The sequence below is a fragment of the Pelodiscus sinensis genome, chromosome 2, assembly GCF_049634645.1.
Source record: "Pelodiscus sinensis isolate JC-2024 chromosome 2, ASM4963464v1, whole genome shotgun sequence".
NCBI classification, from domain to species: Eukaryota; Metazoa; Chordata; order Testudines; family Trionychidae; genus Pelodiscus; species Pelodiscus sinensis.
In genome coordinates, this window is record NC_134712.1 from 29898082 (window position 1) to 29910934 (window position 12853).

The 12853-nt window shown below is 38.0% G+C and overlaps 1 protein-coding gene across 4 annotated transcripts in view; it reads right to left on the reverse strand.

Moving 5' to 3' along the window:
• Positions 1–12853, reverse strand: part of EMC2 (ER membrane protein complex subunit 2) — a 55682-nt gene that overhangs the window by 14674 nt on the left and 28155 nt on the right. For 2 of the 4 annotated variants that reach the window (XM_006113019.3, XM_075920217.1), the window contains exons 6-8: positions 5056–5141; positions 4843–4902; positions 719–800 (exon numbers count right to left, since the gene is read on the reverse strand). In XM_006113019.3, coding sequence (XP_006113081.1) covers positions 719–800; positions 4843–4902; positions 5056–5141 — 228 coding nt within the window. Of the gene's footprint in view, positions 1–718; positions 828–4842; positions 4903–5055; positions 5142–12853 lie in introns of all 4 variants that reach the window. The other 2 variants (XM_025179592.2, XM_075920216.1) reach the window with 1 other exon arrangement.

Consider the following 12853-nt stretch of genomic DNA (forward strand, 5'->3'; position numbering starts at 1 on the left):
TCATCTAAATCTTGAGTGCCAAGTGATACACAAAAGGCAAAGCACTAGCTTCGAGAATCTGATCTTTCTAATAATCAATTTTTTTAAAAAAAAATGCTTTCACTATAAAAAAAGTCACTGCTCTTTTAAAATGTCACGGACAAAGGAGAAATTTAAGTAATTCCCATTACAGTATTACATTAGCTAGAGAAGGAATACATTTTAGAAGATGTATTGTAGAAAATTTGGATTTCTAGAAACCACAAATCAATATAAGCAGACCCTGAAATTTAAACAATTATCTAATATTTAATCCATGTAAACAGAATGAATATTTACTACCACTAATAATACTGCCATTTTAAAAAAAAATGAAAACTGAAATCTAGTGCAAAATGCTAAATATTTTGGGTCAAACCTTGTAATTTTCTCTCAATTCTCTTTCAGGCAAGATTTCCTACAAAATGCGCTAGCCCCTTGACAGATATATTTCTTAAGCAAAATATACTTAAGAAAAACTACCTGATAAGCAGTAAGAGTATGCAAAGATTTAATTTCTCATTTATTTAGTTTTGAAACTTCATTGAAAAGCATTCAACAACATTAGTTTACTTCAACAAGAATTTGTACATTCAAAAATGATGGTGGGGCGAACAAACACACACTGTTTGTATTATCCCCATTAGTAGCAAAATTAGAACAGCTATTAAATGCAATTAATTCTTTTGAAAATACTTACTTCAGCAAATTGCTGACAATATAAGTGGTTGTGTGGATTAGTCATCATAAGCTCCTCCAAACAGAAGGCCGCCTTTGCATAGCTGAGGAACATCAAAAACAGAAACAAACTACTAATTTGATGTCTCAGAGGTGTAGCCATGTTAGTCTGAATCTGCAAAAACAACAAGGAGTCCTGAGGTACCATAGGGTACATCTATACAGCAAGGCTAAAGTCGAATTAAAATAAGCATCTTCAACTCTACATCAACTGCGTAGTTGAAGTCGAAATAGCTTAATTTGGCTTTTGGCACGGTCTACACAGCAGGAAGTTGAAGGAAGAACACTCTTCCTTTGATTTCCCTTACACCTCGTGAAATGAGGGTTACAATGAGTCAGAGTAAGAAGTCCTCCAGCATGACATTATTTTGAAATAAAGACTTGTAGTGTAGACATGGACAATGTTATTTCAGTTATTCCGAAATAATGCTGAAGTGCAGACATAGCCTTAGAGACTAACAGAGGCAAAGGTTATATATAAGAGCAACAAAAGAAGTTACTTATCAAGTGTAGGAGTGATGTTAATGAGGCTAAACGAGTCCGAGTGGATGTGTCTCATTTGCAGCATCTCATGTGGACACGTGAATACAGAGAGGAGAAATTGCCTTTGTAATGTACTAACCAGTTAAGATCCTTATTCAACGCTAAATTGATTGTCCTGAGTTTCCAAATGAACTCCAGTTCATCTGTCTCCTTTTATAATGGGGTTCTAAAGTTCTTTTGTAGAAGGATGGCTACTTTTAAATCAATTTCTGAATGACTGGTGAGGTTAAAGTGATCTCGTAGAGGTTTATGTGCGCTACCTTTCGCAATAGCTGATTTGTGTCCATTTATCTTTTGGCACAGAGACTGTCCAGTTTGGCCAATATACATGGCAGAGAGGCACTGATGGCACTTTATGACACATATATCATGTATTGGTCTTTGTTAGCATATTCTTTACAGTTCAGTATTTTAGTCCTTATTACAATTATATAATGTGTCATTTCCTGAAATTTACCACTACAGATTTTTTTTTAATTGAAGACTTATTGAATTTTAACATAAAATCGTAATGCCCAGTTAATTAAGATAGATCATTTGCACTGAGATTCATACCATTGTGAATTCATGTTTCTTTTAGAGGATTATGCATTGAATTTATTCTACATTCAAGAATGCAATGACATTTTGAAAACCCAATATATATATTACACGTACAATGGTCAGTGAGATTTTTACAAAATGTCACCAGTATTGAGTATATATGTTGTGTCATTTTAAGGGTTTTGGCACATACAAACAATTAATGTAGTACAAGGGTGGCCAACCTATGCTTCTTCTGAATGTAATATGCAGCTCCTTGCATAGGTACCAAATCCAGGGCTGGAGCTACAGGTGCCAACTTTCCACAGGCCGGAAGGTGCTCACTGTTCAACTCCCAGATCTGCCTTAGTGCTGTCCCCTTCCACCGTTTTTCCCTAGGATCCTCCACTTCCTACCCTCTCCACTGAGCCTGTCACACCCATGCTTCTCCCCTCAAATGTCTCCCACAGAGAGAGTTGATCACAGTGGGCAGGAGGAAAAGGAGAAGGAAGCACTGACCAGTGGGGCTGCCAGTGGGTGGGATGTGCTGAGAGTGGTGGTGTGGAGATGACATGGGCTGATGACGTATAACTGTTGCTCTTTGGCAATGTACATTGGTAAATTCTGGCTCCTTCTCAGGTTTAGGTTGGCCACCCCTGATGTAGCATATGAAAACTTAAGACACCCGCTAAACAATGATGAGCAGGCTTGCCACGTGTCCGGTTTTGAACCAGGCAGGTCAGTATTTTAGCTTTCTGTTCAGGAAACAAATTGAGAAAATATAAATGAGAAAATATAAATATCCGGTATTTTCTAAGTAAGATGTAATGAAGATTGTGATGTAATGTCAAGCGTGTCTGGTATTATTGTTGAAACTATCTGGCAACCCTAATGATAAGTATCACTGTACATACAACGTACCTTCAAAACTTTGAAAAAACCCAAAACCGCTGCAAAACATTGAATAATTTTAAAAGACAAGGTACCATCATTTGGGAATTAATTGCAAGACTGAAACCTAACACCGTAACATGAATATTTCTGTATCAGGTCAAGAAGATTTGCATAATAACACAACATACCTACTGTATAAGTTTAATATAAATTTTATACCATTTCAAAAGAGGACATAACCACTCTTTTCTTTAATGAAGTCCTTACTGAGAAAGAGCTCACAACACTATTTTTGGGACCTGTTTGTTTTCCAAATATACAAAACCATATAATTGTAATGTGGCTCAAATGATTTACAATATTATCTGTAACATTTTCAGAATTTGATTTAAACCAGGGATAAAACATCTTGGTTCAATGCGGTTTGAAACAGCAGAAAAATGGGTTTAATAAAATAAATATTGACAGATATTTACTTTAGTTATAACAGTAAATGAACCATATGATGAAAGTTTATAGGTGCACAATTTCTAATTGTGATGGCATTTTTTAAAATAAAAATTGGCAATTTTCATTCACATTTTACTCAGTCTCTTGGCACACACATTTATCACTATAGATTATCATGGCCCTGATTCAGCTTATACGCAGATGGATGGCTACTCCAAAGCCCTCCACTGAGGCTCTGGAGAAGCACATGGTACCTCGTTAATGGATCAGACTGCAGGACTGGGGACTACTCACAGTTATTAAAAGATAAGTGTGTGCATAAATCTTTGCAGGATCATGGTTGAAATTCGTAACTGTAACTATCTTCAAAGTCAAAAGAGAATTTATGATATAGCTGATAAAGGCAGGCCGACAACAATTATTTCCTAAAAAAGTTATTTTCAGCTTGTTTCTCAGCCAAGAATTTGCATTATTTCATAACCAACAGTCTTGAAAACTATTTATTTGATAATACTTGTGGGTATACATTCAATGTGGTTCAATTTTTCATTTTACTCAGGAGATAAATTCCATACACTATTGCTTAAGAATTTTTTTTTAAAAAGCAGATCAGCAAAAAACTAGAGAAAGAAATAATCATGTAGCTATAGCTTTTACTATATCCTATATATTTTTATACACTGCAATAAAAAGGTTTTCTGAACTATTTATTTTTCCTGAAATAGTTGCTGGCAAATTTCCCAAAAGAAATGGAAAATCTGGGCACTAAAATTATAAATCGATAGAGACTCAGAAGATCTGAATTTTACTATCTATGGGAAATGGGACTGTTTTTTCTGGCACAATGAGAGTGGTCACCTTTTCCCTGAGAATCTAATTCTTTTACTACTTTCTGGAAAGGAAGGAAGGAAACAATGTGATATAATTCAGTCTTGGTGAAGAACTAAAGAGGAAAAAATTTGACATGCCTCTAGATAGAGGTTAGAATTAATGCTGCAATATTAGAAAACTCACACTAAGGCTTTAGGTTAATCCTCTCACACTGGGATTTCCTCCTGTCACTACAGCAATAAAAAAAGCTAACAAAAACATTAAATATCCAATAAGCAAGTTCCTATAACATTCAACATTCTTGACTGCACTGAGTTTTGTACCCAGGCAACCAAATGCCCCTACTCCGGGTCCATTTTTTTTTTTTTTAAAAGAACATGGTAAATGAATACAATTTTTACTATATCCTTTTACAGAAGTCTCTGAAAATTCCTCTGAGTGCATTAAATTATCCACAGATAGTTTTCTAGACTCCAAGCATTTAAAATATAGATGTTTCGAAAACTGGTTAATATTTTCTCTACACTAGCAAGATTCATTTTAAACAAAATATGGTCAACATTCTCTCTCTCTCTCTCTCTCTCTCACACACACACACTCTTTGTTAACTCCATTCTATTTTTAAATAAAATACCTTGTTAAATAATTAGCTACCCAGATCAGATTCCTAATTATGTTACTGTGTTCTCTTTAAATTGGAAATCAAACTGTATATTTGTAAAAATGCCTTTAGAAATAGTCACTATGGATTATGATTTACATGGATAAAATTTCACTATGGATTATGATTTACATGGATAAAATTTCAAGCTGGCACTTCTTATGCACACTCAGTAAGCAACTTACTCATGTTCATTGATGTAAAGTTCTGCAAGTTCATGCCAAGCTTCTTGGTCCCCAACAAATCTGGATGGGAAGAAATAAAAAAGCAGCTTGTGTAGAGATTCTGCAAAGGAACTGCATGGAAGCAAAGGCATAAATCAAATGCAAATACCATTTTAATTAAAAAGATTTATCAGGATAGCAAAACACAACCCTTATTCTTGTAAAAACACTCACTGTTCCAGATACTCATTCAGCTCTCGGATGGCCTCAACATTTTTCCCCTGGGCTTTTCGAATGGCAATCTTACGCTTTCTTGTTGCCTATGAGTTGACATTAAGAAAGGATTAGGCTCTCATAATTCCCTGGGTTTTTGTAAAGAAGGCAATTTGACTGTGCAAATTATTATCTCAATGCCAGTGGAATTCCACTGCAGAACAACTGCTTAGCTGGAGTTTATAAACATACCCTATGACATCCCACTGGGAGATTTGAAAACTCTTCTTACAATCACATTACATTTGCTTTAATTTGGATGCACAAATGATATGCATCATTTCATCCAAAGAAGTGACTGTCCAGATTCTGATAATTACAAAGCAGCAGGGTGATGCTAATCTTTATCGAACCCAAAGTCTCCCACTCTGTTATTCATAAGATCAGTATTTTAGGGATAGGCAGTTGCTAGAGATTAGAGAATCCCAGAGTGGCATCTTGATTGCCACTGTATAAGAATGAATCTCTGATTTTTGACATGAAGAGCTGAATATCACTTCTAATAGTGTTGTATAAAATTATAGCATCTTCATAATCAAGTTCTCATCATTCTTAATGCATAAAAATAGTTTAGAGAATAAGGTCAATAAAAATAGCTCCTGTATTTAAGCCCTTCATACATTCACGTGACAACCCATAAAGCTTTTCTAAAACTAACCTGTTTTCCATGTGTGTGGAAAAATCCATCTTGACACAATATAAACCCAAAAGATGGAGATATTGCATTGTAATAACATTTTACACTTCCCCCACCAGAAGAGCATTTTAGTAATTCATTATTCTGAGCAGCATATATGCACACATGGATTTCTAAAGTGTGTTGACACAGTCCTTTAAGGAGGACTTTTCACTGACTTCAGAGAGTTTTGGATCAATGTGTAAAGCTATGCATAAATTCTACGAGGTTAAAAAAATAGAAAAAACCCACAATGGTTAATTCTAGGAGTCCCCAGCCACCTGTTCCAAAACCTATACCATATCATAAAACAGCCCACCAACACCAGAAAGTCATCAAAGCTAGGGTCTAGCAGATGAAGAGATCAAGTAGGGAATCAAGTGCCAGAATACAGTCATCTCACAGTGAACATCTTGTATTACCAACACACATTCACTTAAAACTATTATCCCTTGAATGATCACAACTACTTCAGATTGACATGCAGGAGCATTCTTCTCTATACCTTGTATGCACTCATTCACTCTTAGCCCATGTGGCATCAATATCCACACTAAATTTTGGTATCCCTTGTTTTCTCTCCCCATTCTCTTACTGTTGCTTATCTCCATCTGTTAACTAAAATTTAAATTTCACACTTTGGGTAAGGATCACATTATCTCTACCATGTCTCATGCCTTTGATTACTATAAAACTATTAATCGTAACTTTATAGGCCATCTGATAAATGCATTTATCATGCACTTTTTACGGCCTCACCTGTCCTCTCTGCCCCAACCCATCTCCTTTGAGAAAGATCCTAACATTCCAAATAGCTACTTTTTGCCTGCCCTCCTGTCTTATCTTTGTTTTTAAAAATAAACAAACTATTATTTTTTCCTCAACAAGTGTGAAATTCCACCTTTCCAAAGTTAAACCAGGCTAAGTCCCAGAAAGTGCTTTATTGAATCCTGGACCTGTAGTAACATTACAACACGTCCCCAAACTGTGGGATGAATTATAAAGAGGGGCACTGACGAACATTTGGGAGGGCATTAGAAGGGTGCACCACCCAGTTTTGCTCTGCTCCCAGCTCTGCTTTGCCCCTGCTCTGTCCCCGGCCTTGACCTCCAACCTGGCAGTGATCGTCCCAGTTCTGCCCACAGCATAGGAGCCTGGAGGTAGCCCCACTCCTGTCAGGGGGAGGTGCAAATGTGATAAAGAGAGCATGGCTCTGTAAAGTTTGGGGACTACCGCTTTACAGACTGATTTCTCATTAACAGGGCTATGATTTTAACATAATTAAAAAAAAAATTGTCATGGTATAGGTGAGAAGCAAAAAATGCTAACCCATGAAAAGGTCATCTAACAGCCATCCTCCTCAGGAGTCCTCAAGTAAGTCACTTCTCACAATTCTAGGATCATACTCATTTTTCCCTAATTTTGCGTGTGTTCATATGGAAATATGGAACAAAAGTAAACCATATAAAGAAAAAATCTAGATGCTTGGGTTGCATGGAAATGGACAATTTTTCAAATAATATTGCTTCATTTGTTCTAATTAAAGTGCTGTTTGTTTCCGAGTTTGAAACAATATCTTAAAAATTCACTTTGTGCCACACTATCCCAGAAACATCATCAAGCATGATCTACTGCAATCACTGTTTTTAGCTACCCTCAATCCTTTATTAACTTCTTAGTTATACACACATCCTTTTAGTATTTGCCTAATTTCTTCTAGGATGGAGGCAAGCACATAAAATTCACTGTGACAGAATTCAAGAATATGCAAAAATTGAACAGCAAGGGAGAAATTTACTTGACAGTTACTGGAATTTTGTTTTCTCTATTATTAACTGTTGGTCCCTAAGCTTAAGAGAAAACTTGAGCAAGTCAGTAAAGAAGAAACAATAATTCTGTAATTATTCTCTAGAGGCGTTGTTAACTCAATTATTCAAATCTCAAACTTAACTGTGTTGGTTAAACTAGTACTTAAAAGATAAGCCTCAGATTTCTCACAATTTTCCTTCTATTGTTAGTAATATAGTAGGTATAATTCTTTCCTTTGAGTCAGCACTGTATTAAAATACAGTATAGATTTCAGTATTAAATTTCAGGTGTGATGTAAAACAGAGGCCTTAACATCACTAGTCATTCAAATTCTTGCTGGAATTGTATATGATGCCATGATACTTAATGGAAAAATGGAAGATGAAATCTTTGCCCAGAAGAGATTAAATAAACATTCATACAATAAATAACACAAAGGATAACAAGTACAGGGACTAAGTCAGGGGTGGACAATAATTTTTAATGGTGGGGCCACACCAAGATTCTGGCAAGTGCTCAAGGGCCACATTTCTACCGAAGGGGTTTGGGGTCTGAGACAGAGGTTGGGTGCAGAAGGGAGCTTGGGACAGGAGACTGGGGTGCAGAAGAGAGTGTGAAGTTTGAGGGGGAGTTTGGGTGAAATAGGGGGTTGTGATCTGCAGCAGAGACTTGGGGTGCAGAGTCCAGGAGGGAGTATGGGTGCAGGAGAGGATACTGGCGTGAGGGTGGGGCTCTAGGACGGGGCGCAGGGTCTGGGAAGGAGTTGTGACCTGGGTGAAGGGGTGCAGAGGGTTTGGGTGATGGCTTGGGGCAGGGAAATGGGGTGCAGAGCAAGGGAGGATTCTGGCCTAGGGAAAAGGTGTAGGAGGGGGTGCAGGGTCTGGGAAGGAGTTGTGACTTGGGGGAAAGGAGTACAGAGAGTTTGGGTGGTGACCTGGGGCAGGTAGTTGCAGGGGGAAGGGAAGAGAGCGGCGATGCCTGAGGCAGGCTCTGGCTGGGAGGCGCTTACTGAGGCAGCTTACAGTCAGCAGCCCTGCAGGTACCTGAAGGCTGCAATTGCAAGCTGCTCCATGTGGCTCTGGTCTGGGCAGGGTGAAAGAGTGTGGGGGAGGGAAGGAGGAGGCTTCCTCTGCCACCAGCAAAATATCTCAGCCGCTATTAGTCAGAAACTGGCCAAAGGGAGCTGAGAGATTTTGATGGGGGCGGGGCAGAGCACAAAGCCTCCCCCTTCGATCCCAGAATACAATAACCACGTTTAAAGCGGCTACCGCTGTGCTATGCTTAAGGGTCCCAGCGAGACCGCCGTGGGCCAAATCCGGTGGCTTGACAGGCCAGATAGAATCATAGAATCATAGAAAAATAGGACTGGAAGGGACCTCAAGAGGTCATCGAGTCCAGCCCCCCGCCCTCAAGGCAGGACCAAGCTCCACCTACACCATCCCTGACAGATGTCTATCTAACCTGTTCTTAAATATCTCCAGAGAGGGAGATTCCACCACCTCCCTTGGCAATTTATTCCAATATTTGACCACCCTGACAGTTAGGAATTTTTTTCTAATGTCCAATCTAAACCTCCCCTGCTGCACTTTAAGCCCATTACTCCTTGTCCTGTCCTCAGAAACCAAGAGGAACAAATTTTCTCCTTCCTCCTTGTGACACCCTTTTAGATATTTGAAAACCGCTATCATGTCCCCCCTTAATCTTCTTTTTTCCAAACTAAACAAGCCCAGTTCATGAAGCCTGGCTTCATAGGTCATGTTCTCTAGACCTTTCATCATTCTTGTTGCTCTTCTCTGTACCCTTTCCAATTTACAATTTACAGCCTGCTGGCAGCCTCTTGCTCACCCCTGGCCTAAGGCCTGATCAGTAATGCATATATCTTGAAGGTTCCGTAAGATTTTTTCTTTTTTAAAGAAGCTAATCCTCTTATTTTTTTAGCTAAGAGGAGGAAAAAGGTCTGTGGCATCATGGTAGAAAGGATTTCTGAAGAGCAACTTGGAAGACAAAAGATTACTAAAAGTGTAAATCTACATTTACATTATGTGTAAATCTACAACATGAAGGCATGCTGCTAGGACAGAACAAAGGGGAAATCAAATGACAAAGGCCAAATTATGTGGGACCTTGAGAACAACATTATAATGCTTTTGGACTTTTAATTCAGAGGTAGAGAGGAAGCCACCAAAGGTATCTGAAGAAGAACTGGACATGATCAGGATGGTAAATCTACTTACAAGGGCAGTGGTGTTAATCCATGGTTCCTAAAAAACTATCTTTTGGATAATAATGTTGATAATGTTCTACTTTGAATAGAAGTTGTGTGGCTAAATCTCCATTTGGCTGTGAAAATCTCTAGTATTATTTATACACAGCAGCAACCGATGTTCCTTCTATTTTTTTCCGTCCATGGGCAGAATAAAGGTATGTGCAGATGTGCAACACAAACAGAAACACATGCTACCGGCTGCGGGCGCTCTACTAATCAGCTGGGCAGCACTGAATCTCTCCTGGACAGCCATCCAAGCGCTCAGCTTACAGGAAACGTTGGCAGCAACATACTTTATGCCACTTCGCTAAATTTTTAAATTTGTACACCGAGGCAATTTTAAAATGTTGTGATGAAATACAAAGTAACACACAAAAGCAATTCATTTAAATATGCTCAACTGTCAGTTTGCAGAAGTATGTCTTTATTTTGGCTGTGTCGCTAAGAAAATAAAATACCATCTGTACTGCTTTTATCAGTAGATCTCAAAGGGGAAATGACTAGCTCAAATGACTAGCAGGCCAGTGGCAGAGCTGGCAGTATAACCTAGGTGTCTTAATCCAGTTGTCTATCCACTAAGATATGCTGCCTCCAGCTGAAAGGAATACTGTCTCTACAGTATAATTTGGGTAATGTTTTATCGCAAGATGCATCATTTAATCTAAACCAGGGATAGGCAACTAGGAATGGTAGGTGGACCACATGAGTGAGTCCACTTCACCTCAGTGGGTCGCAGGAGCCCACAGCCCACTTGGGTTCCATCTGCAGCCCCAGGGCCTCCCATGTCTCCCATCCCTGCGCGCCTCTCATATACCAGGGCACTGGAGTCCCACACTTACCTGCTCCCCCACCTGCCTCAGTAATATAAAAGTAGGCCCTTCCAGAATAGTTTGACACAGACCCCTGTGGAATCCCATGTGGAACCCTTCAAGCATGACTGTGAACCATTAATAATTACTCTCTGAGAACGTTTATCCAGCCAGTTATGCACCCACCTTATTGTAGCCCCATCTAGGTTATATTTCCCTAGTTACTGATAAGAAGATCATGCAAGAGCATGTCAGATGCATTACTAAATTCTAGGTATACCACGTCCACCACTTCTCCCTTATCCTCCAGACTTGTTATCCTATCAAATAAAGGTATGAGATTGGTTTGACATGATTTATTCTTTACAAATCCATACTGGCTGTTACCGATCACCTTATTTTCTTCCAGATGTTTGCAGATAAATTCCTTAATTACTCGCCCCATTATCTTTCCTGGCACAGAAATTAAACTGACTGGTCTGTCGTTTCCTGGGTTCTTCTTATTTCCTTTTTTATGGGAGGGGGGAGGAGGGGGGCACTGAGACCATTCAGACTTCAAACGACCTACTTCTAAGAAACCTTTTTTAGGACACAAGTATAAAATGATCAGCTGCAACTAGCACCTACTGGATACCTGGTCACATTAGAAGACCACACAACCTAGAATGATTAGCGGGCTCTAATCAGCAGTGCATAGCACTCACATCTGAGATAAATTATGTGTGTGGTTTGAAGACATTCCTTCCTGGCAAGCAACACTCTTACCCAGACAAAGTCTCACTAAGTCTCTTGAGCACTATACTTAATTTTTTTGTTTCTAATATTTTTCTCATTGCTCAACCCCTTCCTAGCCCCAAACCAAACCAATTTAGATTTTTAAACCAAAATCCTATCACCTCCCAAAAAGTGCCTTTTGGGGAAAAAGTTGAAAACACCATATCCTTTGTCTTACTTACAAATGACGAATCTCAGCTTAAATGAGAGCTCTGGACATTTTAGAGCTGTGCTGGCGTTTCACAGAGAAAGCACTGCATTTGGAAGAACAAAGTTCTTTTAAAATGGCATGGAGTAAATGAAATTGGTGAATTAATGTGTTTTACAGAAGCAATTTTTTTGAAGCTATTTAAAATTCTTGGGGAAAATTTGAAAGGAAAGTGTAACTTCAATAGATTTTCTATTAATAAGTCTAATGGTTTTCAATCCCATGAGCAAAATAAAGGGAAATTGAATACTGAAACAGAAGTTCACATACTCAAGTTTTCATTACTGTGAATCGAAATATTAAAAAGGAAATCATAAGTCAAGTCCATAAAATCATGATTTGATTCTTTTTTAGAAAACCAAAGATTCAAAACAGAACATTTTTGTTTTTATTTGTTCTCCAGTTGAAGAGTGTTTCAAGTGCGTTCAGGTCATGTTTTCAAACCCCAAGAGACACTAAATTTTACAATGCAATCTGAACAACATACTACAATAAATGTTCTATACATGACAACAGGTACAGAAGTAGAAAAACAAAAGCTGAATCACCTTAATAGCTAAGTTTGCATTTTACCTGAAAAAGTACTTCAATTTCTTTATATCTTAGCAAAATTAAAAATTTTATGAACAAGTTTGACATGCAAATGACTATTTCCCCCACTTCCAATTCAAGAAGAATTTCAGGAACAGGGTAAAAAAAAAAAAATCTGTCATTGCAACAAAATCGATGTTGCTAGATGATGTAGAACCTATAGAATGGAATTCCCCCTATCAATTTTCCAGAGTTTAAAACAAAACATTGGAGCAATTATTGGCTAACTCTGTAAAGCCAACATTCTTAATAGAAAGATATATGTCATCTTAAAGAAACACATACTATAATCAGTATCATATGGGCTAAGGTGCTTTAGTATGTCACATATTTCTTTATTAAGCAACGAACCTTTCCAAGCTATTTCTTTTAAAGACTAATAATCCCCACTTTGGCTCAAGAACTAATCCTCCATTTGTCATGATTCTTTTTAATCAGCATTAAGGAGACTAAAAGCGAAGTGAGGATTTGAGCATTTATCAACTTCTGCATTTGATTAGTAAAAATACACTAACAAAAAAGTCTGAGTTCATTCTAAATTTCATGGTTGGAAAGAGAGTATTACCAGAAGATGATTTTATAGTTACTGAATCGCTTACGTGAAGGAATAGTTCCACATTTTGTGT